The sequence below is a fragment of the Desmodus rotundus genome, chromosome 3, assembly GCF_022682495.2.
Source record: "Desmodus rotundus isolate HL8 chromosome 3, HLdesRot8A.1, whole genome shotgun sequence".
In the NCBI taxonomy this organism is placed as follows: Eukaryota; Metazoa; Chordata; class Mammalia; order Chiroptera; family Phyllostomidae; genus Desmodus; species Desmodus rotundus.
Window position 1 is genome coordinate 181,094,575 of NC_071389.1, and position 24,579 is coordinate 181,119,153.

The 24,579-nt window shown below is 46.0% G+C and overlaps 1 protein-coding gene across 2 annotated transcripts in view; it reads left to right on the plus strand.

Annotated features, from left to right (window-relative positions):
* Positions 1-2,077: 2,077 nt before the first annotated feature.
* The window catches only part of ANO2 (anoctamin 2), a 305,404-nt gene continuing 282,902 nt past the window's right edge, over positions 2,078-24,579 (plus strand). The window contains exons 1-3 of one of the 2 annotated variants that reach the window (XM_045187067.3): positions 2,078-2,198; positions 19,169-19,353; positions 20,524-20,850. In XM_045187067.3, coding sequence (XP_045043002.2) covers positions 2,177-2,198; positions 19,169-19,353; positions 20,524-20,850 — 534 coding nt within the window. In that variant the 5' untranslated portion in view covers positions 2,078-2,176. Of the gene's footprint in view, positions 2,199-19,168; positions 19,354-19,797; positions 20,027-20,523; positions 20,851-24,579 lie in introns of those variants that run through there. The other variant, XM_045187068.3, reaches the window with a different exon arrangement.

Consider the following 24,579-nt stretch of genomic DNA (forward strand, 5'->3'; position numbering starts at 1 on the left):
GGGAACCAGCAACTGCTGCATTTCTAGGTCTCAGGCACTTCTGTTACTTCTGGGGACCGATCTCAAGGGAATACACAGTACAGGCAAATGGCACGGATTGTGTTAAATAGGTTTGGTGGGGAGTTTAGTGGGGTGGAGGGAAGGAAGAATGAATGGATAGAAGTTTTATATAACTGCTCAATAATTCAAAGGTTGTCATCTCTATCCATCACCCTGCCTCCAACACTATACTCCCTCTCAGGTCTGTGTAGGAAACCAGATCCAGTGCAGGGCATTACCTGTCTCTCCTGACTGATCCCTAACACTCCACCTGGGGGTGAGGTGTTACTGGAGGCATCAGCCACAGACAGACTCAGCAGACAGGCTGCCTCTTTCGCATCAGGTGTCAATTTTCCAATTGCTTGACCCACCATAGCCTGCGTTTCTCCTCCTATTTACTGATAGGACAATTGACTCTCAAGAAAAAAACTGAATCAGAAAGGCTGCGTGTTTTGATTTGAAAACAATGGCAGGGAGCAGGATAAAAGGATTCGGAAAGAAACTGGTGGAGGTCGTGGGGTGTGTCTCACAGCCCTCTCTTACTGCGAAGGTCTTCCAAGGGCCTCTGGTCTCAGGGACTTTCTTTTTTTGCTCACCCTTACACCAGATGGGACAGACTCCCTCAAAGTGAGAGTTTTAGGGGGAGTCTTGAGGAGGGAGTATACAGGGACTAGGGGATAAGGAAGTGCTGGAGGGAGAGAAGCAAGGGAAGGGATAAAGGAACTAGGGTGGAAAGTTCTCCACCTGTCTTGGCATTGAAAAGACAAGGAGAAGGTTCCTGGAAGCAATGGGGAAGGGCATTGTTCGGGAGAGAAGCCGAATGACCCAGTGTTTGAGCACCGGACTTTGGAGTAGGCTGCCTGCCTTGGGACCCTGGCATATTCTTAGAGGCGAATTGCTTGACCTTTTCTTTTTTACACCACAGTCTCCTCATCTGTAAAATGGGTATACTTGCGGTAATTACCTCATAGGGTTGTTGTTGGGATCGAATCGTTATGTGGGCTAAGGCATTGAGGAGGACGCCTGAGGAAGAGGAAGTCCCGTATAATACACATTAGCCGTGAAGACTCCTAGGGAGCAGAATGAACCTCCGGGTTGGGACCTAAAATTTACCGTTGTCCTCCTGCTCTGTCCCTGGCTCATTCTCTGTTGTCTGCTCCCCTTTACTGCCTCAGGCCCCTCATCTGTAAAGTGGGGAGATAACATTCTTCACACTGAAAGGTCAGTGGTCATAAATAGCACAGACTTTAACATCACACTTCTTCTTTTTTGGGGTCCCAGCTACTAAGGAATTTGTTTAGCTCCAGGGCATCTTGGAATTGTAGACTCTGTCATGGAGAAGGGCCCTTTGGAAGCCTCTGCTTCCATCCCTTCGCCCCTGGCCAGGTACCTAACTGGTCCAGAGAGGCGGCAGCCCTCTTGTGTTTGGGACTGGCTTCCACCGTTTCCCTCCTCAATCCTGTCCCAGGGTCTCAGTTGGAAGCTCCTCTACAACCTACCCCCCTCCTGCCTCCTGCAGCCCCTCTTCCCGTCCTTCCTGTCTCTGGTGTACCTATTCCTTGACTTCTCCTTTTAGTGCAGAGAAAGGTGGACTAAACACCTAGCTGTTGGCAATCCAGTGAAGGCAGGTGTGCAGGGAGCCTCCCGCCCCCCACCTTGGGCATTTCCCTGGATAGAGCAGAGGGAAGGAGGCTTTGCGAGTGGGATTGGCGACTCATCAGCCAGACAGTTCACGAGATAATCCGGCTGATATTCACACCCGACCGAGGTTACAGGCACCTCCCCCCGGTGGAGGAGAGCGGGCAGCACTTACTGCCTCTCCCCTCAGCTCGTTAATCAGGTGCTTGGGACTCTGCCATACCGCGGGAACGAGCTCTTCTTTGCACGTGGCACTGCCCGGGCCCGTGCGCCCGTGCGCCCAGCGCTCCGCGGGACGGCCCGGCGCGCTCCGCCTCTGGAGGCGCCGGCAGGGTGGCTCCGGGAGGGATTCCGGAGGAGGCGGCGGCAGCAGGCAAGGGGCGGGCACGTCCAGACCCAGCTGAGCCGAGATGGAATTAGCCCCGCAGCGGAGTAAGCCTGTCCAGCTGCGAGCGCCACGGCGGGCCAGTCCGTGTTCGGCGTCCTGGTTGCCCGCACCATGGCCACCCCCGCGCTGCAAGGTGAGTGTTTCCTGCTGCGGACCCAGGTCCGGAACGCACGGCAAGTTGTAGGAGGGAGGGGGGCTGGGGGTGAAGGAGCAGGCATCCTAACTCCTACCCTTCGGGACTGGTGACCTCAGGTGAACCCGGAAAGAGGGTGGTGCGGGGAACAGGTAGATCCCTGTGCCCTCAGGGTAGGGGAGCAGAGGGAGGCCCGAGCAATTTCCCAGTTTTATCGAGGAGAGAGAAGGTAGGACAAGAGGCGGAGGATTGGTGCACTGGCTTTTTTTGGTGAGGAACGACCAATTCCCACCTTGGCCACTTCGTCTCTCGGGGTTACAAGTCCTTGGATGTTTAGTGTTGCCCAAACAACTAGCAGAGTTTAATTCAGAAACAGTCTGTGAGGACAGAGGTTCGGATTCGCCCCCAGCAAATTTGACTTTGGCCTCTTTGGAGTATCCCTCCAGTTTTAGGAAGTCCTCCAGGCCTTACCCAGCCCTCCCTCAGGAAGGGCATTTGCCTCAGGGTGCGGGGAGACCCAGGCATGTCTTTCCCCCCGTTTTTTCTTAGAAGAAAAGCAAATTATACTGACCTGGCCTGGAACAGGGTTTTTGTTGGGTGTCTTGTTCCTGGTGGTTCTTGAGAGAGGCATGAAGTTGGGGGTTGCCCAGCCCACTGGCAGGAACAATAAGCCGGAGGGACTGGAAGGTGGTGTCACTCATAGTCCTTTGTGAGCAGGTGTGGAGAGATACCTCCAGGAACCACGGGGACCCTGGTCCAGGATAGAGGGTCCCATTGAGCGAGGTTAGCTCTCAATCTGAAGGCAAGTGACAGGGGAGGGGGAATCTTAGATGAGGTGGAGGGCCTCCCAGAGGATGGTGCCAATCACCTCTGTCTGTCAGCCAACCCCCCAACAGCTGCTGGACATCCAGTGCCCAGTTCCCTCCTCTCACTGTGTCTTGCTATGCACCTGTCATTTTGGGAGCCAAGGACCTGATATGGTCCTTTCTAGCAACCTCTTATACTCTCTGAATTGCCTCTATGTGGGAACCTGGGCCACTTTGCTGGCTGATTGAAGAGGCTGTGTGAGGCGTAGGGTGGGTCCCAGACAGCACCCTCAGGTTTTGGTCCAGTTTTCTGGAGTTCCTTCTCTGTTATCTTCCCTTGCCTGGTAAGGCTGGAGGCCCAGAGGCACTGGGGCCTAAAGTGGAGCTTGTCAATCATTTTCTCCAATGAGCCCGACTGAATACCAAATACTGTGCTCAGTGCTGGACTTACAAAGATTAAGAAAGGCACACACCTGCCTGTGTAGACCTTACAGTCTATATCCATGGTGCCCTAAGATGATCTTAATGCTTTAGCAGCCACCTGTTGTTGGAGACAGCAAGGAAGAGGTGGAGTCAAGCATGGGCTTGCTCAGCCCATAGCAATGGAATTAGCCCTGTTTATACTTCCGGTATTTTAAGATGGACTAGAGGTCTTTCTTGGGGTCCTACTGACAACCTTGCCTTTCCTCCAGAAACTTTCAGAAAATAATAGATTTCTGGCTGGCTGACAACTTCCCATCCAGGTTAACTTCTGCTGAAACGGCTGAAGGATGGCCATGCTAGTCAGCTGGTCGCAGATTTCAATTTAGTGAACCTAAGAATAAAGCAGACTGCCGTGAAGTCTTCTGACTTGTTCATCGACAAAGGATAAATCCCACTCTCACCGATGCCTGTTATTTATAACCAAGTTAAAAATAGATTTTTTAAAAAAATAAAAAAACAATATATGTTCATTGTGAGGAAAATTTAAGTACAAATACGTAAAATAAAAATGAGTTACTTGTTTTTAGTATTTTGGTAATTATTCTTTGCCTTGTTTGCTTTTTAAGCCATCATGATTTTTGCCTATATCAGATAAATATTCTTATTAGTCATCAGACATCTTAAAAGAAAGGGAAACTTAGACACAATAGAACTTGAAATGAGGAGACATTAACAAATGTCAAATAATGAAGGATTGGGAGCATATTATTATGTCAAAGATGGAGACTAAGAATAGGTACTGTAACTGACCAAAAATTCATCTATGGCCTTCCTGACAGGCAGGTCGGAAAAGAGACAGTAAGTTACATGGCTCTCATTGTCTGATAAAAGGAGACTAGTTCATTAACATTAAATTTTAAGAAGAATGTCACAGTGATATCTGTGGTATTTCTGTAAGACGTTGCCCAACATAAGAAGCTGTAGTTTTATTAACAGGTTTTTAGAAAGTATATGATTTATCACATGGATACTTATTATATTGTATCTGATTTTGTTTTAAAAAAGTGTTTGTGTTTTATTCTTTTCTGGTTCATTCTACCCTATTATATTTTTTAAAATGCTGTTTGCAAACCATTGGATAACCAATTAATAAGTTAAATCTATAATTTGAGAAGTAGTGGCTTGCAGCGTGTAGAAAACTCAATGGCTGGTAGTGCTTTGGAGCAGTGGCTCTCAACCTCTTTTCCTCCCCTAAGTGAGAGGGATGCAAGGCACTCCCGTCAGAACCAGTTTTTGTCAGGTTTCCACGTTTTCATTTCCCTTCAGCCTGAAGGATGGCCTTTAGCCTTTCTTGAAGTGTCCTGCTGGCTCCAAATTCTCTCAGCTTCTGGTTTTGAGAAAAGTGTTTCAGCCTCATTTTTGAATGATAATTTCATTGGGTGGATGTAGACTAATGGGTTGACAGGTTTTGTTTTTTTTTTTTTTTTCTTTCAGCACTAACTAGCCGTCACTTTATTGGTCTCCATTATATTGATGAGGTCAGCCTTAATTCATATTTTTATTTTATTCATTCTTTTGCTTATGTATACTGCCTTTTTAACCTGGTAGCTTTTAAGATTTTATTTTTAGTTTTGGTTTTGAACAGTTAGACTGTTATGTATGTATTTAGTTGTGATTTGCTTTGGATTTTTCTTGCTCATTTTTATTGACCTTTTTGAACCTGGAAGTTACTGTATTTTTTCAAATTTGGGAATGATTCCAGCCACTGTTTCTCTAAGTAACTTTCTGTTCTATTTTCATTCTCTTCTATTTCCCAAACACCAAGTACATGTACATTGGACTGTTCGAGGTTGTCCCATTGGTTTGTGAGGCTCTGCTAATTATTTTCTCAATCTTTAGTCCTTCATTCTCTGGACTGGATAATTTCTACTGATCTGCCTTTAACGTCACCGATCCTTTTTCTGCGTTCTCCAGTTGCTGTTAAGCTCATTCAATGAATTTTTTTTTTAGTTATTATAATATTCAGTTCTAGGAATTCCATTTGAAAAATAACAGCTTCATTGAGGTATAATCATATACCATAAAATGTTGCCTTTAAAAGTGTACCATTCAGTGATTTTTAGTATATTTACAGAGTTGTGCAACCACTCTCTAATTTTAGACCACTTTCATCATCCCAAAAATAAACTTCATATTCCCTGGCAGTCATTCACCTTTCCCCCACCCTCTAACTCCTGGCAACTGCTAATCTACTTTCTGTCTCCATGGGTTTTCCTATTCTGGACATTTTATATGAATGGTGTTTGTGTTTGGGTTCTTGCACTTAGAATAATGTTTTCAGTGTTTAGGCATATTATAACATGTGTAAGTTCTTCATTTCCTTTTATGGCTAAATAATATTCTCCTATATGGGTACACCACATTTGTTTATATATTTATCAGTCGACGGGCATTTTAATATCTACGTTTTGCTACTATAAATAATGCTTTTATGAACTTTCAAGTATGAGGTTTTGTGTGTACATAAATTTTTATTTCTCTTGGATATATACCTAGGAGTGGGACTGCTGGGTCATATGGAAACTCTATGTTTGACTTTTTCAGGAACTGCCAGACTGTTTTCCAAAGTGGCTGCACCATTTTACATTCCCACCAGCTATGATTTCTCCACATCCTCACTGACCCTTCTTACTGCTCTTTTTAACGGTGGCCATCCCAGTGGGTGTAGAGTGATATCTCATTGTGGTTTTGATTTGCATTTCCTAATGATTAATGAATGATATTGAACATTTTTTCATGTGCTTATCGGTCATATGTATACCTTCTTTGGAGAAATGTCTACTCAGATTTGCTCATCTTTAAATTAGGTTATTTGTCTTTTTATTGTTGAGTTGTAAAAGTTCTTTATATATTCTGGATACAAGTCCTCTATCTGGTATATGACTGACAAATATTTTCTCCTGATCTGTATGTTCACTTTATTAATGGTGTCTTTTGAATCATTTTAAATTTTTATGAAGGTCAACTTGTCTATTTTTTTTTTATTTGTGCTTTTGGTATAATAGCTAAGAAACCTTTGCCCCACCCAAGGTTATAAAGATTTAGTCCTATGTTGTGTTCTAATAAGTTTACAGATTTACCTATTGCATTTAGGTTTTTAATCCATTTTGGAAAAGTTAATTTTTTGGTATGGTGAAAGGAAAGGGCCCGGCTTCTTTCTTTTGCACGTGGGTATGCAGTTGCCCCAGCACCAAATGGGGACTTCTTTCCCCACATCTTGCCCCTTGTTGAAATTCAGGGGCTCATTTCTGGAATCCCAGTGCTGTCTGTTGGTCTGTGTGTCTGTCCTTATGTAGGTACCACAGTGGCTTTGTGGTAAGTTTTAAAATTAGCAAGTATGAGGACAGTTACATTTGTTTTTGTTTATGTTTTTAGTTTTATTTCTGTACACTCATTAAGAGTGTACTTATCTTTACTATGGGAACATATGTTAGCTGCTTTAAAGTCTTTGGGCTTTGTTGAGATCGGGGTGTGTGTGTACGTGTGTGTGTGTGATCAAGTCCTCTTTATTTTAGAAGCATAAACAGTGGAACTAGGAGGGAAGGATGAGAACAAGATGCCTGTCCCCTGGGCAGGGCCAGAGCTAGCACAGGCTCTGGCTGTGTACATGAACAGGGTCAACCCGGTGGCTTCAACCAGCCTCTCCTATGAGGAGAACCTGGGTATGAATCTTCCAAATGGGTGGGGGTGGGGTGAAGGCTCCAGGTCCCTCTGGACTAGGTAAAAAAGGCCAGAGAGCTAATATCAGTTTTTACTACTTGCTCTGTCTCTCTCATGGGTCACTTACTCTTTGCATGTCTAGTAAGTTTTGTTGGAAAAATAGACATTGTGCGTGATACAACATTATCTTCCTTTCAGGTTAAAAAATTAAAAACATTTTTTCTGGTTGGCAGTTCATTTACTAACCAATAATTTTGGTCTTATTTAGGTTTCGTTGCTACTTCGTTAGGGTATATTTGTGGAAATTCCAAGGTATTTTCCAAGATTCTGTAACTTGGTAAGATTCAACCTCTCAACTCTGTCTCCCTATTGATCTTTTCAAGGCTGGTCCTTTGGATGCGTTAGGGACAGTCTGAAATAAACTTTTCTGTAGTATGCGGTTCTTACTCCTAAAATGAGGCCCTTGGTGTCTCAGCTGCATGCCTGGAGTGTTAGGACATGTTAAGGAGGCCTTTGCTGCTCTGGATGGAACTCCAGCCTCTCCCAGTGCTGTTTGGCCTCCAGCTCCTCTTTCTGATCTGCATTGTTGCAGCCTGTCTGGTAAGCCTCACATGTCTTACCCTCTGCATGTGAAGCCTTGCTCTCGGCCAACGACTCGTGAGGGATCCCCGAAGAGATATCTGGGAACCTTCCTTCACACAGATTCCTCCCCTCTTGTACTCTTCCCCATAATTTCTGGCCATTTTAAGTGCACCAATCCTTGACCTCTGTCCCTTTGGTTTAGAGGGGTCCTCCTCACTTTATGTGGATTCCAGCTCCCGGAACCCCAGTCAATAACTTGTCCTGATGAGCCTGTAGGTGTGGGTTTTTCTTACTCAGGGATTGCTTTTCTGTGCTGATGGATGTTCACTGCCTGAAATGGTTGACTCATATATTTGTCCTGTATTATATTTGTTTTTGGAAGAATGTCTACCCCAGTACCAATTATTTTATTGCTCCTGGAAGCAGGTTTTTTTTTTTTTTTTGTCAGTGAGCTTTTTATCTAAAAACATTTTGTTAGCAAACAATTTCAGATGTAGGTCATTGGCAGGGCCAGAAATGACAGGGCTCTCTAATATTAATTTAAAAGTTACCCTCATGATTTAGAAAAGAGTGATATTGTTTTATTTACTTATTTTTAATGAGAAGCTAAAACCCTGGTCTTAATTCTCATCTTGAGGGAGAATTGGACTATGGGACTACCTGCAATCAAGGCCAAATAACTTTGTTATTGCTCAAAAATACTTGAACTCAACATAAACCTCCAGAATTCTATACCACAAAGTGTAGAAGAGATGACTTTGCTGAGAAATCTCTCTATGCTCATCTTTCAGCATTTTAAAAAAATTGACTCTCTCACTGAGTACCTACTATGTGCTAGGCTGCCATAAGAGTCAAAGATGATATCCAGTCCCTACTTTTGAGTATCTCCACCCACCTATGGTGGACAAAAGTGTGAGAGGTTGGTAAATATGTCAGGTTGGGAGAAGTTTGGGAAAAGCTCTGTTGAGAAAGGCTCTGACGTATAAGTATTTGACATGGATGGTATCTCAGTGGGCTGGTTTACTGCACTTGTAAGTAGAATTACTTATTATTATTTACATTCATCATGAAAGGTACTGTATTAGTTAGGATATTGCTCAATTATCTGCTCTAACAAATAGACTGAAAAATACATAATGAGTGAAACACATAACAGTCTACTTTTTTCTAAAGTAAGAGTCTTGGGTGGATAAACAAGTTGGTGAGGTAGCTCCTTTCCATGTGGCTTTTCAGGGACCCAGGGTAATGGAGGTTCAACCAACTCCAACTATGACTTCCAAGGTGGCTCCGAGAGTTGCCATTCCAGTTACCTAAAAGGGGAAAAGAGCGTGCAGGAGCGTGCACGGGAGGTTAATTGTGGGTCAGGCCTGGAAGTCGCACATATCGCTCTTCATGTTCCTCTGGCTGGAATTCAGCCTCATGGCCGTATCTAATTGCAAAGGGAGGTTAGGAAATATGGTCTGTCTCTGTGTTCGGGATGAAGAGGGGAGCATCAGTTTCGGTGAGCAAATAGCAGTCTCTGTCATAAGGGGCCTATCAAAAATGATGGTTGGTGTGGCACATTTACATTATTTTATGGTATTAAAGTTACAGATTTACACACTTGTCTCCCCAAATAGGCTCTGAGATCCTCATGTTTTCAGCACCCAGGACAAGTCAGGGAAGGAATGTGGTAAATACTTATTAAATGGTTTATGAATGAATGAATGGTAAGCTGGTGTGAATGTAGTTAGCCAACAGATTCAGTTGCTTTTTTTTTAATATTAAAAAATTTTAATTCCAGTGGTGTCTGGCTAGTGTGAGTTAGAGAAAGCAGGTGAAGACGTTGTGAGTCTTCCTTTACATGTGAAACACATACTTCATTGTCCTTGAAACCCAAGCAGTTGGATCCTTTTGGATACTACAGAGGAAACTGATTTCTCCTCGGGGAACTCAGTCTTTTCAGAATTTAAGTATCCATCCTTATGAAATTAGTCCATGGGTTAAAGAAATAAGAAAAAGAGAAATTATAAACGTAAGGTATGAACTAGAGATATAGTTTCACATTAAAAATCTTCTAAAAATCTTCTAAAAAATTTCATTATGAAGGGTTTAACCAAGGAACTTGGTTATGGGTTGACCATGATCCTCTGAAGTTAGGTGAAATGATGAAATTCTATCCAAAGGCTACCTTTTAAAAAAGTTGGTTTTCAGGTGTGTGCTGTAGTATGATGGTTTTATATACATATCTTGAGGCTCCTCCTGGATGGAATTTTACATGTCTCTGTTGTCATTTCACAAGAACATGCTTGCTTTCCCATTTGTTAGGCAGGTAGGCTTACCTCCAGTTTGTCTCTAAACTGTCAAATCCTTTAGGCATACTTTAGCTCCATTCAATTGACACTTAGCATTTGAATTTATTTGGATTGGGCAATACCCATTCCTGCTCCCTCTGGCTCTCAAGCTTGTACTATGGTCACGGTTGCAAAGCTTGCTTTAGAAGTCAGGGAGCCACACTGAAGCTGCACAAGCAGAGGGTCCTCCCCCTGGGTTGCAGCACACACCGCTCCTATAGCTGGTGGGCCAAAGCATGCTCATGGGGCGCCAAGCGTCGTAGCTTTTCTTCTTCTCCAGTGCCAGGCTTTCCTTGCTTCTGGGTTCATGCAGCATCCAGGCCAAAGCAAGTCTCTGGTTCTAAACATTTATCTTTACTGTGCTAAATGGCACTTTGTTTTATTTGTCTTAAGCTTGTTTAAGTTCCAGGTGGTTCTCCTTCCTTCTAACATGATTTTTTAAGATCCTGTGACTAGATCTGTGATTGCCTTCTTGATTCTGTTTGTGGTTCTACAGACCAGTGGTCTCAGCCCTGGTGGCACAACAGAATCACCCCAGACAAATTGAGGTGGAGCTCAGACATCAATACTTGAACCTAGGTGGTGATTCCAATCTGCATTCAAGGTTGAGAACAACTCCATGTCTCCATTTGTTCTCACTTTTCCCAATTACTGAGTCCGAGTATTTTAAGCCTGGCTTCCCATGAGTACCTCCTCTTCCCCACAGAGTAGGTCTTGTTTCTTCTGTTTCTCCTTCTCCAGAGCTGCTTCTCCTAGTTCTGTCCTTTGGAATGTGGTGACCATAACTTTACTGACAGTCAAATGAGGATGGTCTGGTTTTAAGTAAGAGCAATCTATATTTGGATAGACCACAGCAACCTAGTAGAGAAGAAGTTATGAGAAATCTAAAAAAAAAAAAAAGCTCTCTTAAGCCCCTCCTTACCCCCACCCCAGTTATTATGAAATCTCTAGTCGCTCTTAAAGTCTTCCCTAGAAAGTGTGTTCATGAACAATTCTTCAAGCTTCTGCATGGAGTTTCCATCTTAGGTGATGCTTGCTTTTGGGACTTCCCTTTTCCCAAGCTGTGGGAAGACCCTTGCCCTGCTCCGAAAGCTGATTATGTGCCAGGCCCCACGCTCAGGGCTAAGGATATAGTGGTGAACAAGTTGGGCACTATATCTGTCCTCAAGGAGAGCACAATCTAGCAGATGAAACTTGATGTCCATAAGATACGAACTTACTCATGTCAGTTAACAATGCTATAACAGAGTTTTGGAATGTTTTATAAAATTCTCGGGCTCATCAATATCCCTCTCACCTGCCGAATCCCTCTATAACCTCCAGCTCTCATTCACATCCAAAGGCCTCTGCAGCCTGAACAGGGGAGCTATGATTGGAAGAGCTGTCTTAGGCTTGAACTGAAGACGCAGTCCATTTTGGGCAACAGAAATCTGTTCCACCTTTTTGGAGAGACAGGAATAAGAAAGGGATCATTGATCTTAGTTACACCCAGGAGGAGGAGAAAGGTCAGAGATGGGAGATGTTTGTGGGTGTCGGAGGAGGGTGAGGGACATTGAGAAAGCCCACCAACTACACCCAGGAGAGGAGTCAGTGAACCTCATTAAAGTGGGATGTGTGTGTGTGTGTGTGTGTGTGTGTGTGTGGTGTGAGTATAGAGGGGCTGGAGGAGGATAACAGTTTGCTCACTTTTGTTGTATCATCATGCTTTTCATGCCAATGTACTTGCAAAAAAGGTTATAATTGACTAGCTAACAGGACAGTTTTGACTAATTATGTTGTTGACTAGCTACTTCCTCATAACACAGAGGGAGGGACATTTGTACCTTAATCTCCTCAGCCACAATTTAAAACACAGTGTAGAATGGGCTGCCAATGAGTAGGGTTCATTTGGGCAACTCATCCAAGTCCCAATCTGTGGGTTTTGTCATTGAGAAAGGTGCTTTCTTATGCTTTTCTTGCCCTTGGTCTTCACTTTTAGGATTTTGGCTCTGAGCATTGACTGTAAGTACCATTTATTAGAATGCCTTTTTAAAGGAGTGAGAGATGTTAAGCATATCCACTCAGGAAGTCCACACTTCTTCCTTTGCACAGAATAGCCTAGCGGTTAAAAATGTGGACTGTGAGTAGGCCACTTACTAGCTGGTGACTTTGGGAAATGTGACTGACCACTCTATGCTTCAGTTTCCTCACCAGTAAAATGGGGTAACAACAGTACCTATCTCCTAGTGTTATCCCGAAGATTGAATGAGCTGGTATGTAAAGTGCTTAGAATAGTGTCCGGCACATGCAAGACATCAGCTGTTGGGGTTGTTGTAGCTGCTGTTATGGTTAGGCCAGGTCTGTGTTCAGTTCAGAGGGGAAGCCACGCTGCTCAAAATTCACTTATAATAACGGATTCCCTGATTCCCTACATCATTACCTCCGAACACTCACTGAGCCTCTGTTGCATCCAGAGTCTTGTGCTAGGAATAAAAAGCCATAACAGGCACATTTTGTGACTGTTTTGAGGACTTCCCTAAGTGGTTAGGGAAGGCTTGGTGTAAGAGTAGACCTTTACCTGGATGAGAACATTCCAAGCAGGGATGACTGCTTGAGCAAAGGCAGAGAGTGAGGATCAGTCTGGAGGTGGGTTTGTCTAAAGAGCAATGTTCTTATCTGATGGACAGATTAGGCAGCAGAGAAATGTTACAGCCAGCTGGAAGTCTTTGAATGCCAATTTGTTTGTAAGCCTCAGGACAATGGAGGTTTTCGAGTGACAGAGTGACCAGTGAGTTAAAAGTTTTATGAAGGGTCACCCGTAGCAGCAAAGGATTTAGGGATCCATCCATCCATCCATCTCCTTATCCTAACACCCCATTTATCTTCGCTGTAGCCAGAGTGATCTTTCTAATGTAATTCTAATCTCATTGCTCTCCTGCTTATAATTCTTTAATGTTGTTGTAACTTGTGATCCCTGCATATTAACAGGGTGGGGATGGGCCTTGGTATAGGATTGAGGAGAGACATTTAGGGGCAGAAGGGAGAACAATTTTGAAGACCAAAGATAAGAAAAAGCAAGTCACCTTCTGGAAGCAGCAGGTAGTTCAGTCTCTCTGGAATGTGTGTGTGTAGTGACTAGCAGGAGATGATTGATACTGGGAAGGTTGATAGTAAATGATGGTAAAGGGCCTTATAAGTCATGTTAAATGTGTGTACTATAAACAGAGGGTCCTTTCTGTGCCCCTCCAATCCCACCACATAGTTGGACACCAATGGGACTAAGTGGGTGGAAAAGGAGGAAGAGGAGGCAGGCATTCTCTGCTCTTGTGAGGTTGATGATCTGAAACAGCCAAGCCCAGTGGTTGATTGCAAAGTCCATGCAAATGATTGCTTTCCTCTCTGGAATCTCCATTGCCCATTAGGAGATGCCTACTTTTCTAGATGCACCGCAAAACTCACGTCCTCTAGGAGGCCTTTCCTGATAGCTCCAGGCAGAGTTGACTGTTCCTTGTTCATACTCCAACTTTGTACTTCTCTCATGCCTGAAATTATTTCCTCACTAATCTGTCTTCCTTCCTTATTAGTCGTCCTTCCTTGTGAGTACCTAGGGATTGGTGGAAGGTACCATGTTCTCTTTAGCCTTATATTTCCAATGTATTATACAGTGCCTGGGAAGTAAAATGTTCTGGCATGAATGGAGATGTGAAAGATTATATATATTCCTCCTCCACCCCCTGCAGGGGTGTTCAGTTGTTATGTTTGGAGCATGGTGTGACAGTGCGGGGGGGAGGGGCCAAGGAGGCAGGCTGTGGTTGGGTATTAGGAGATGAAGCAGTTTAGATAGGTAGGCAGGGCCCAGATTGGGAAAGGCCCTGTATGCCATATGAGACAGTTTGGTCTTCATCCTAAGAATAGTGGAAATTCACTGAATGGGAGTAACTTGGTCAGATATTTCAAAATGGTAGCACTAGCTGCAGTGTGCGAGGAGGATGGAGGATTGGGGAGGACTGAAGAGGATCTGAGATTAGTGGCAGGGAGGCCAGTGAACTCTTAGTTCCACGTTCAAGTCAAGGATGTATCTGTGGGAGTGTCATCATCAGGAAAAGGATGTTTGAGCATCAGGCAAAAGAGGGCTGGTTTTTCTTATTAAAATTTTTTTATTAAATAAATTTTTTTATTAAATAAGTTTTTTAATTTAAAAAATTGTGGTGACATTGGTCAATAAAATTACATAGGTTTCAGGTGTATAATTCTATGATGCTTCATCTGTATATTGTATTGTGTGTTTATCACCCAAAGTCAATGCCTCTTCCGTCACCATATATTTGACCCACTCTACCCGTTATTACTCCCCCCCAACCCCTCTGGTAACCACCATACTGTTGCCTGTGTCTATGAGTTTTTGCTTGTTTGTTTGTCTTGTTTATCTGTTGCTTGCAGTTTTATATCCCACATATGGGTGAAATCATATGGTTCTTGACTCTTTCTGACTTATTTCGCTTAGCATGACACTCTCCAGATCCATATATGTGGTTGCAAATGGCAGTATTACATCTTTTCTCATGGCTGAGTAGTATTCCATTGTATATATGTGCCGCATCTTCTCTATCCAGTCATTGACTGAAGGACTCTGTGGTTGTTTCCATATCTTGGCCACTGTGAATAATACTGCAGTTTGAAAACATTCACAAAGAGAAGGCTGTTCTTGAGCCAAGGCTGTAAGACAAGCAGAGTTGAGGAGATATATTTGAAATGAACCTTTATGTGTGGAGGGAACTGGAAGGTTGTCCTTTTGATTACGTTGGCTAGGCACAGAGGCTGAGAAAGGTGCCATTTAGCAGGATCTATGGGGCAAGAGGTAAGGTGATCAGCAGGACCATTGGTTCCAAATTTTGAGCTTGGACCTTCAAATTTAGGCTATTGTCCTGGGTCAAATTCATGCAGGGAAATAGGGTGAGACCTCAGTGTAAGTACTGATCCCAACTGAAATGAAATCCATCCATCTCAGGATGCTCGGGGAGGGCTCCAGAGTGAGTACCTTCAAAACCTGAAAGTGACTGGGACTCTCTGAGACTCCCAAGAAGGCCTGACTATTGGTAGATCCCCACTTGGAGTCTTATTCTTGGCCTGGGAGAATTTGGATGTTCTGTCTCCCCTCAGGGTGGCCCTGGTCAGTCTGATTTTGCCAGGAGCAGTGGTCTTAAAGGGCCAGCGATGAGGCTGCCCAATTTTTCAGGGCACGTCATACTTCACCTGCCACTGGTTAGTAATGAGACAGTAATGATGCCGTGAGGGACACTTCAAGGAAGAGCTCTGCTCTCTGGAAGTCTAGCTCCCTCGAGAGGACTTCCCGGCTCTTCTCTCCTGGAGGCTCTGAGCAGCTCCTTGGGCCCTGTGACTCACCTCACCCTCCTCCATGCCGGGCAAGCCCACTGCTGCTCTTTCTCTGCCCAGCCTGGCCCTACCTTCCTCTTGCTTGTGTCACCTGGTCCCTTTGAGCCAGTTTTCCCCGCATCACCTACCGCCTGAGCCTTTCTTACTCTGACAGGTTCTCCACATCCTTCTCTGTCCTTCTCCCTACTCAGAGGCCCCTCCAAGCTCTGAGCCTTTGCTGTGACCCTGAAGAGCTCCTGCCTTTCAGCATCTCTCCCTTCCCCTAGCACTGTGCACCAGCGCCCGCCATTAGAGCTTATCTTTCAGCTAAGGTCCCTGCCCCTGCACACAAGTAGGGCTGTGACATCTATAGGGCCCTTTAAAGATTTCAAAACGCTTGCACTTACATTATCTCAAGATGTCAGTGTGGGCTATTTGTACTTTGGTATAAATCAGCTTTTTAGCCATGACAGCCAACAGCTAAATGAAGGAATGGGCATTGAAGGCCCTGATGGTGGATGGAGACATGCAGGCACAGAATATGGGGGGACCAAAGCTGGGGAGGGGCCTTGGGAAGGGGCAATGAGGAGGCAGCCATTGGCAGGACTCTGAAGACAAGCTCCACCTGGTTTTTCATTTAGATTTGGGCTTCTCCTTGACTTTAGTCTCTATTATTTTTCCCTCAAAGTCTCTGATCCCATTCCTTCACCTGCCTCTGTGGCACAACCTGAGGTACCTGCAGCCCAGTAGGATGGTGGAGGTTAGATCCAACTGGAAGGGACAGAGTTTGTCCCTAAACAGCCAAGACTGGACCTAAAAGGCAAAACAGTGTTTGGTAGTCTCAGAAGAGCAAGGAAATCAATTCCCAGGTTGTAACAGGGGACAGAGAGCTGATGCTTTTCCAGTGTAGTCTAGGGAAGCTTCTAGGAGGAAGTGAATAGGAAGCAGGCAGGAGGCTGGGAGAGAAAGGGAATTCTGGGGACTTGGAGCAGAGCAGCTGGAATGAAGCAGAGAAGTCAGATGGAGGGGGCAGGTGCTGAAGCCCTGAGTAGGATTTGATGAGCTATGGATGCATTTCCATAGCTCACATACTTCCAGGGAACGTTGCTCTTTTCTCTCATTGTGTCTTCACGCTCATCCTATGAGGAAAAGATACAGTAATGACACCCTCCCCCCTCTAGTCATGGCAGGAATAAGTACGGACAGAAAGTATATATTTTCCCAAAACTGCGGCAATGCCAGGAATACACACTGAGGCTCAGCCTGGCTGAGCTCACTCCTGGCTCCATGCTGATGGCTTGTCCTGGGAGGGCTGTACATGGGGAAGGAGAACCATGTGGTTAGGTCAACCTTCATGCTTCTTAGGTGGCTCTCAGTAGAGCCTAGCTGTGCGCTGTATCCATGTAGTCCCCAAAATCACTGTCTGGCGTTTCCTGATTTCCTTATTCTCGGCCTGATAAAGACTGTCCACTCTGGGCTTGGACCACGCAGACAGGCTGTAGGCGCCTCTGAACAGCAGGCAAGACCAGAACACTGTCCTCCTTCCCTTCATTCCCTCCCTACTCTCAAGAAGTGCAGCCCCGACCCATTATCAAGTGCCCCTATGGCTGTTATGCTTCCAGGTCTCCACAAATGGACCAAATGAGAATATGCAGAAAACTCTAGTTTCAAAGAGATGGGGAGTGCCAAGGAGGACAGGAACAAGGTTGGAGAGTATATGCAGCACCTTTCAATTTGTGGTAAAGATTTTGTACTTTGGCAATGGGGAAGCATCGAAGGGCTTTGAGCGGGAGGGTGGAGTGATGTGATGTATAATTTTAAAAAACCCCTCTGAAGGTAGAGGGGGAGAATAAACTGGGGGCAGAAGAGTATGGGGGCAGGTGCTACTGCTGAGGGGGACTGCCGTCTGTCTATGCTGAGCAGGAGGCCTCGGTCATTTTCATCTGGTTACACTCTGATGGCGAAGAGTGTTCTCTTCCCCCAAGCCCAATGCTCCAGGGCCTTGTGAGGATCTTGGATAATGGAAAGAGGGGCTTCTCACATGTGGGATGGTCATTTGGGTGGTCATTTGGGGATCTGGGCAAAGGCTTAGGGGCACGGGCCCATTGACTAAACCTGGGCTGCCCCGATGAGTTCTCTTCTCAGTGACACCAGACAATAAATGCTGCCCCTTGAGCCGCATGAGCCCCACTCTCCATGGCTCCCTGCTGACCAATGGAGCCCACTGGGAAGGTCAGAGGCTGTCCTTTGATGACTTTACATGTTTCTGTGGGTCCCCATCCCCTTACCGTCTGAGCTGGTGGAACTTCAGTCATGATGGGGTAGAAGGAAATTACCTTTATTAGTTGTGTCTGAATATTCCTGTCTTACACCTTGATGGCAGCTTTTTGAAGGAAGAGTCTCTAATGATTGAAATAGCAGGGGGCCACAGCTAGATGGAGAAACATGTTCTAGCCAGAGGGGAGAATATGCACAAGGTGTCCTGAGCTGGATCCCCTCCCCGCCCCCTGCCCCTCCCACCGTCCCTCCGCTAGCATGCATGCCCACTCCTGCCCCTGTTTTCTGTCTCTAGGGAGTAAGTTCCAGAAACCACCTACCCTTCAAGACCAGCTTTAGGCTTCATTCCTCTGGAAGCCTAGCTTGACCTAGCTTTCTGGTGTCCTATGATAGGGAGTAGAGCCCACAGTATAGAAATAAATTATAAAAGCTTCACTCTGCTGGTCATAATTGTGTTTCCTGCATGAAAGATGCTAAGTTTTTCAGGTGCAGGGACCAAATGTTCTAAGCTTACTGAAACTGCCCAGCAGAGAGCTGGACACAGAGGCACTGCTTCACAACCTCATAACTGGCCAGAAACTCTGTTTCAAGAGACCAGGAAGAGCTGTCGTTCATCCATCCATCCATCCATCCATCCACCCACTGATTTATTTAGCAGGGAGAGACTAAGGGCTGAGCTTGATGTATAAGTGTGATTCCTGCTTATAGAGAGCTTAAAATGAAAATAATAAGAATTATTATATAACCACCTTTTACTGCATGCACATAGGCTAATGACTGTCCTGGGTACTTTGCATCACATCTCCAGTTCTCATTCTTATTACAATCCTGCAAGTTTGGGATTTTCCTCGTCTACAGTCGGAGAAACAGGATCAGAGACATTTCAGAGTCAGCGTGGCAGCGCTGAGGTCTCAGCCCAGGTGCCAGAGCTGAGGGTTGAGTCCAGGTGTCCTGGACTATGCTGCTTTGCTTGAAGGCGTTTCTCAGAGGTGGGAAGAGACTGAATCTGATCAGCTGCAAGACATTGGCAACTTGTGGCCCCTGTCTGGGATTTTGGAGGTCCATCTCTCAAAGTCACATGTCTCAACTGTCAGTCCCCTCCGATTCTAACATGCTGCAGTTCCCTCACCGACGGGTCCTTTCCCTGCAGGGTGAGGCTCCTCTGAAACAGCCCTGCAGTCCTGCTGCAGGCCGTGAGAAGGGCTGCCCTGAGGAGGGCCCAGAACGGGCCTTGGAGCTGGAGGCTCAGAGTTCTGTGTGTGTGTGCAGCGGGGTGAGACAACCCCCACCCCCACTTTCTTCTCCATTCTCCTCCCCTGTGGCCAGTGTGACTCTGGATCCCTAAGGCTCTGAGGAGACATGACCATTTTTTATGACCACCCCGTGTCTGTCTATCCCTCAGTGCCTCCGTTTCTCTGTGTCCTGGGTTTCCCGTCACCTGAAGGGGCTGTGCCTCCTTTGTCTTTCCCTCTCACAGATATCCCCCTGCTCCCTGGCTCCCCACGCCGGCTGAGCCCTCGAGCAGTGGCCAGGGGTGGCCAGGGCCTCAAACAAGGACAGCAATACCTCAAGGTGCTGGGTCCCCGAGCCCCAGGTCCGCAGGGCAGCTCCAACCGAGATACCAGCCAACTTTCTGGTGAAGAGCGCTCCCACAGCAGCTCCGTGAGTACTGGGGTGTGAGGGGACAGCTCACCCTGTTGGGGGCCCTAAGGGAGCCTCTTGACTGAGGACATTCCGCTTTTGGGGCAGGTGTGTGTGTGTGTGTGTGTGTGAGAGAGAGAGAGAGAGAGAGACAGAGAGACAGAGAGACACTCGGGGGTTTTTATTAGGCCCTTTTCCTTTCTTCTCCCTAAGGCATGGCAGTGTAATGGAGTCTTTTGGTCAGAGGAGGACAGGACAGGGAAGGAGGAGGTGTGAGAGGCCAGGTGATCCCACCTGTTGGTCTGCAGACTCCCTGGCTCCCCTCCCACCTCTGCCGTGGTGGCTCTGCAGGCTTTCCCTTGTGCCTGGTTGCCCTGGTGACCTCTCAGGTGGCTGCTGAGGCAGCTGGGTATCAAACCAGTAATAAACAGGGAAACACCCAAAGGGGAGGCAGGTCCCTCCTCTGCTCCGCCTCGTTCTTTCTCCTCCTTTTCTCTCAACATCCCGTCTCCATGGGTGGCTGAGAGCAGGAGTCAGTCCCCTGCTGCCATCTGTGGCAGGATCCTCACCAGTGGCTGGAGAGTATGAGGAAGAGGATGATGTGGTGCTGTGAAGGGCATAGTGTGTAGTGAATCCCTGTGGTCCAGGTGACCAAAAATTTGCCTTTGTTCCAATGGATCCAGAGAGCCTGCCAGTGAGTACTCTGTGCATGTACATTATGCGTGTTGGCGGATCCACAAGGAGGTGGGTGTGCCACTGTGCGTGTGGAGGGCTGTGTGTGTGTCAGAGTGCATTTGGGTGATGTACATGTGCACAGATGTGTGTGCTGGTGCCGAGAGGCTAGGTGTAGAGGAGTGTATGCATGTGCAAGAGTGGGCCTGTGGCTCTGAGTGTGAAGGCAGGGTTTTGCTGCTGTGTGTGCGGTCTGTGTACCTGAGCATACGTGTGTGCTGAGCATACCTGGAGCAGGTGTGAAGGCACCCATGCCTGGGCTATGGACAGGTGGGTGGAGGGCTGGGTGCGTCAGATGAATTTAGGCCACTCTGTCCTTTCACTGGGACAGTTTGGGCCTCTGGGCCTGAGGGGCTTGCTTCCTAGTGCAACTTTTGGGCCAGAGCAAGGGCAACCTCCTCTGTCTCTCACCCCTTCCTCCCCAGATCTCACTCTTCCTGCTCTCTTTTCTCTGGCCAGGTCATCAACAACTACCTGGACACCAATGAGCCAGAGTCCTCGGAAGCCCGACGGAGTCGCACGCACTTCCATGACAACCAAAGGAAGGTTGACTATGTGCTTGCCTACCACTACCGGAAACGCGGGGCGCACCCCAGCCACAGCTTCCCTGGCCATTCGCTGGCCATCGTCTCCAACGGGGAGACTGGCAAGGAGCCCCATGCTGGGGGCTCGCATGACATTGAGCTGGGGCGGCTGGATGCCTTGGAGGAGGAGAGGAGGGAGCAGCGGGAAGAGTTCGAGCACAACCTGATGGAGGCTGGGCTGGAGCTCGAGAAGGACTTGGAGGTGAGGTTGGACAGGTGTCACAGGGTTGTGGGATGGGATGGCCCTTCAGGACTGGGCTCCTGGGGATCAGGGTCACCTGCAGGGAGCTTTGGCTTTGTTCTGGAAGGTGGCTTTCTGTTTTTTCTGGTGGGAAAACCAGATTTTCTTGCCCAAGTACTTGAGGAAGAGTGCTGGTATAGTTAGTGACTCTACCTAGGACACCCCAGGTAGTAAGGGTGTGCGCATGTGTGCGCACCAGTCTGTTGTGTGGGCATTGGCCTCGTAGAGATTTCTCCCCGGTGTTCTGAGACCCCACCTGGTAGCCTTCTCTGTAATCGTTTCCTTGGGCTGAAAACCCTGTTTGCCTATTGAACTTGGGATCAAAATTCTGCTATAGGGGATCTACCTCACTAAGGCATGTGCTTGCTTGGGACCACTGAGGTAGCCGATTACTTGGGAACCAAACATTGGACACATTTTATCAACTTGCAAGCTATATATATATTCTCACCTCTGGTTAGTAACCAGCCTAAGGGAATCCATGGAAATCTGTTTATCTGCATATCTGTCTTATCCATCCATCCATCCATCCATCCATCCATCCATCCCCTTACCCATCCACATCTGCATACCACAGTGATCCTTTAAAAATGACCTGCCGTCGCCATGCTCTCCAAACTCATTTCCTACACTCTCCCCTCCTGCACCTGCTCCAGTTTTATCTTGTATTGGGTTGGCCACAAAGTCCATATGGTTTTTTCCATAAAATACAAGACAGACTTTTCATTTTCACGAATAACTTTGTTGATTTGGATATTTAGAGTATGTCAGCTATCTCCCATGTGGTATAACATTGATTGTTCTCAATTAATGTCTCGATTTGATCACTATTAACTTTAACTGGTCTACCTGACCGTGGAGCATCGTCCAGCAAGAAATCTCCAGCACAAAACTTTGCAAACCCTTTTTTACACATTCGATCAGTCACAGCACCTCCTCCATACACTCTACAAATCTTTTCTTGTGTTTCAGTTGCATTTTTATCTTTCTTGAAATGATAAAGCATAACATACCAAAAATGTTGTGTACTTTCTTCCATCTTCAATATTAAAATGACTACACAAAAATTCACCAATTTGATCAGTTTTTTTTTCAATGCACGCTGATATGACAGCTGTCACACTACAATCTAACAAAATTGTTTCCAATGAAGTTAAAGACAACCAAGCACTACTAGAGCCATCTTATAGAAAAAAATAAATTAACTTTTTGGCTAGCCCAATATGTGTTGGTCACCCTTACCTCAGGGCCTTTGGTTGTCCCCTCTCCCTCAGTCCCTTTCCCCAGACCCCTTTCACACCTCTGCTCAAATTCTCCCTCCCCCTCACATCTGCCCTGACCATCCCAGCTAGAATACTTCTGCCTCATCACTCTGTTTCTTGATCCTGCTCTTCTTTTCTTCACCCCACTAAGCCCCGCTATCTGAATTTACATGAAAGGTTTATTTATTCATTTTATCCATGCCCCCACCTGCTCCATCAAGGCTGAAGTCTTTTTTTTTTTTTTTTGGTTCACTGCTGTAACCCTGTAACCCTAGCACCTAGGACAGAATCTAAACAGTAAAGTAGTAGGTGCTCAAATGTTAAATAAGTAACCTCCCTGAGGCTCAGGTTCCTCATCTACAAAATAAAAGACTCCCTGCTGGAGTGACTTTTACAGGTCCCATCAGTAGACCAGGGCAATGAAAACATCCAGCACAATCTTTGGTACATAGTGGGTGCTCAATAAATGCTCGTTATTATTCTTTTAAGAGGTGTCATGCTGAGGGGTAAGGGACCATTCTCATGGAAACCTGTTTTGGAAGATTCAAGTTAATCCTGCCCCCAAACTGGAAGGGGCCCTCCCCCCAACCAGAGGGCATTCATTCATTTCCCTGTCCCCAGGCAGGATCTGCTTGTGGCCTGGCTCTACCTTTGTTGCGCTACTTCTCTTGTTATTCTTTCACCGTGGTGGGGAAGTGCATTCTTTTAGGGCTACTGGGGACTTACTGTGGGAGTGCTGATTTTCACTTTTTGAAACCCAGAGCTTATTTGGTGCCTCTGATTGGGGTCTTGTGGGAAGGTTTCTTGAGGTACTGGCGTGTTTTGGGGGCCAAGGAATGTAACCGACATGCAGGACTGGCTGCCTGCTGCTATGAAAGCCAACATTTGAGAGGCAGGTGCTGATGGAAAGGAAAGTGGTTTATTTGCAGGTGCTGGGCATCTGGAAGGTGGGGGACTCATGTCACAAAGCCCATTTCTACCTCTCAGTGGAAGCAGAGGTTTTTTTATAAGGAGGGAGAGAGGAACAGAACAAAGAGGTGCAGAGAGGGGGTTGAAAAGTTCTCTCGTGCAGACGAGCAGTCCATTCCGATAAGGCAAGTGATGGTCCGCGTGCATCATCCTGGTTTAGTCGTCCTGGTTTGTCATCCTCACCTCAGATCAACCTGGCTCCACAGTTGAAGGTCAGCAAATCTCCCGAGCTGGTCAGAGTCTGTATCTTTTGAAACTACTGTATTTTGCTGTGTATAATGTACACGTTTTTGCCCAACTTTTTGAGAGAAAAATAAGAATATGCATTATACATAGATAGTACCTGAAATACCTCATATCTGTTCTTGCGTTTGTTTTATAATTATTTGTTACACAATGCAATATGTTCAAAAATAAATGCTAACATTCCTCTGTAATGCAAAAAACAAGTACCTAAATATAAATGAATAAAAAAATGAATTAAAAACTTAAAATGAAAATTTTTTCCCTGAAATTTTGGACCAAAAATGTGGGTACTCAGTATGCATGGGAGTGCATTATACGCGGCAAAAGGGGATTCCTGGGATTCTTATACAAACGTGCTGTTCATCTACATGCTCTGTATTAGAGTCAGCACTTATGGAAACAATGTCAGAAGAATGGTGGGGTGGGGTACAATTTCCCACTGTTACAATTTCCCACTGTTACGGGAACTTCTGCCACTACCATGGTGGCAGCCTGCAGTCCACCCACCTGCCTGCCATCTCAGGAGCGGCGGCCTGGACCCTGTTCCCCTGCTCAGTTGGGAAGCAGCATCGTGCTCAAAACATGGACTCTGGAGCCCAGACACAGATGTTCACCTCCCAGGCCTGGCGTATACTAGCCTCACAACCTGGGCAAGTGACTTGGTCGTTTTGAGTCAAAGTTCCCCTGTCTATAAAGTGGGAATAACGCTACATTCTTCCTTGTGTTTTTACAAATAGACAACTAAAGAAACTATCTAGAACAGCTGGTGTTACTGCTACTATTGCTATTTAGAGTTGTCAGATTTCGCAGATAAAAATTCATGATGCCTACTGAAATGTGAATTTCAGAACAATAACAAATAATTTTGTAGCCCAACTATATCCTATGCAATGTTGGGGATATACTTATACTAAAAAGGATTCATTGTTGGTCTGACATTCAAAGATAACTGTGCTGTTGACTTTTACCCCCACTGCTCAGGTCATTGCCCATCTTTGATTCCCTCTGGCACATTTTAGTTGCTACTGGATTTTCCTGGCTTTGGCTGGGAATCAGGGACCAGAGGTAGCTTTTTGGACTGCCCAGTGTTAGATGGGGCTGTGGAGTGGGTCCTGGATTGCTGTCCCTGTTGTGTGACCACCGAAAGCACCTCTCCTGCAGCCCTCACCCCTGGCTTCCAGGCCTACTTAATTCCTCCTTCGAGGGGCTATTT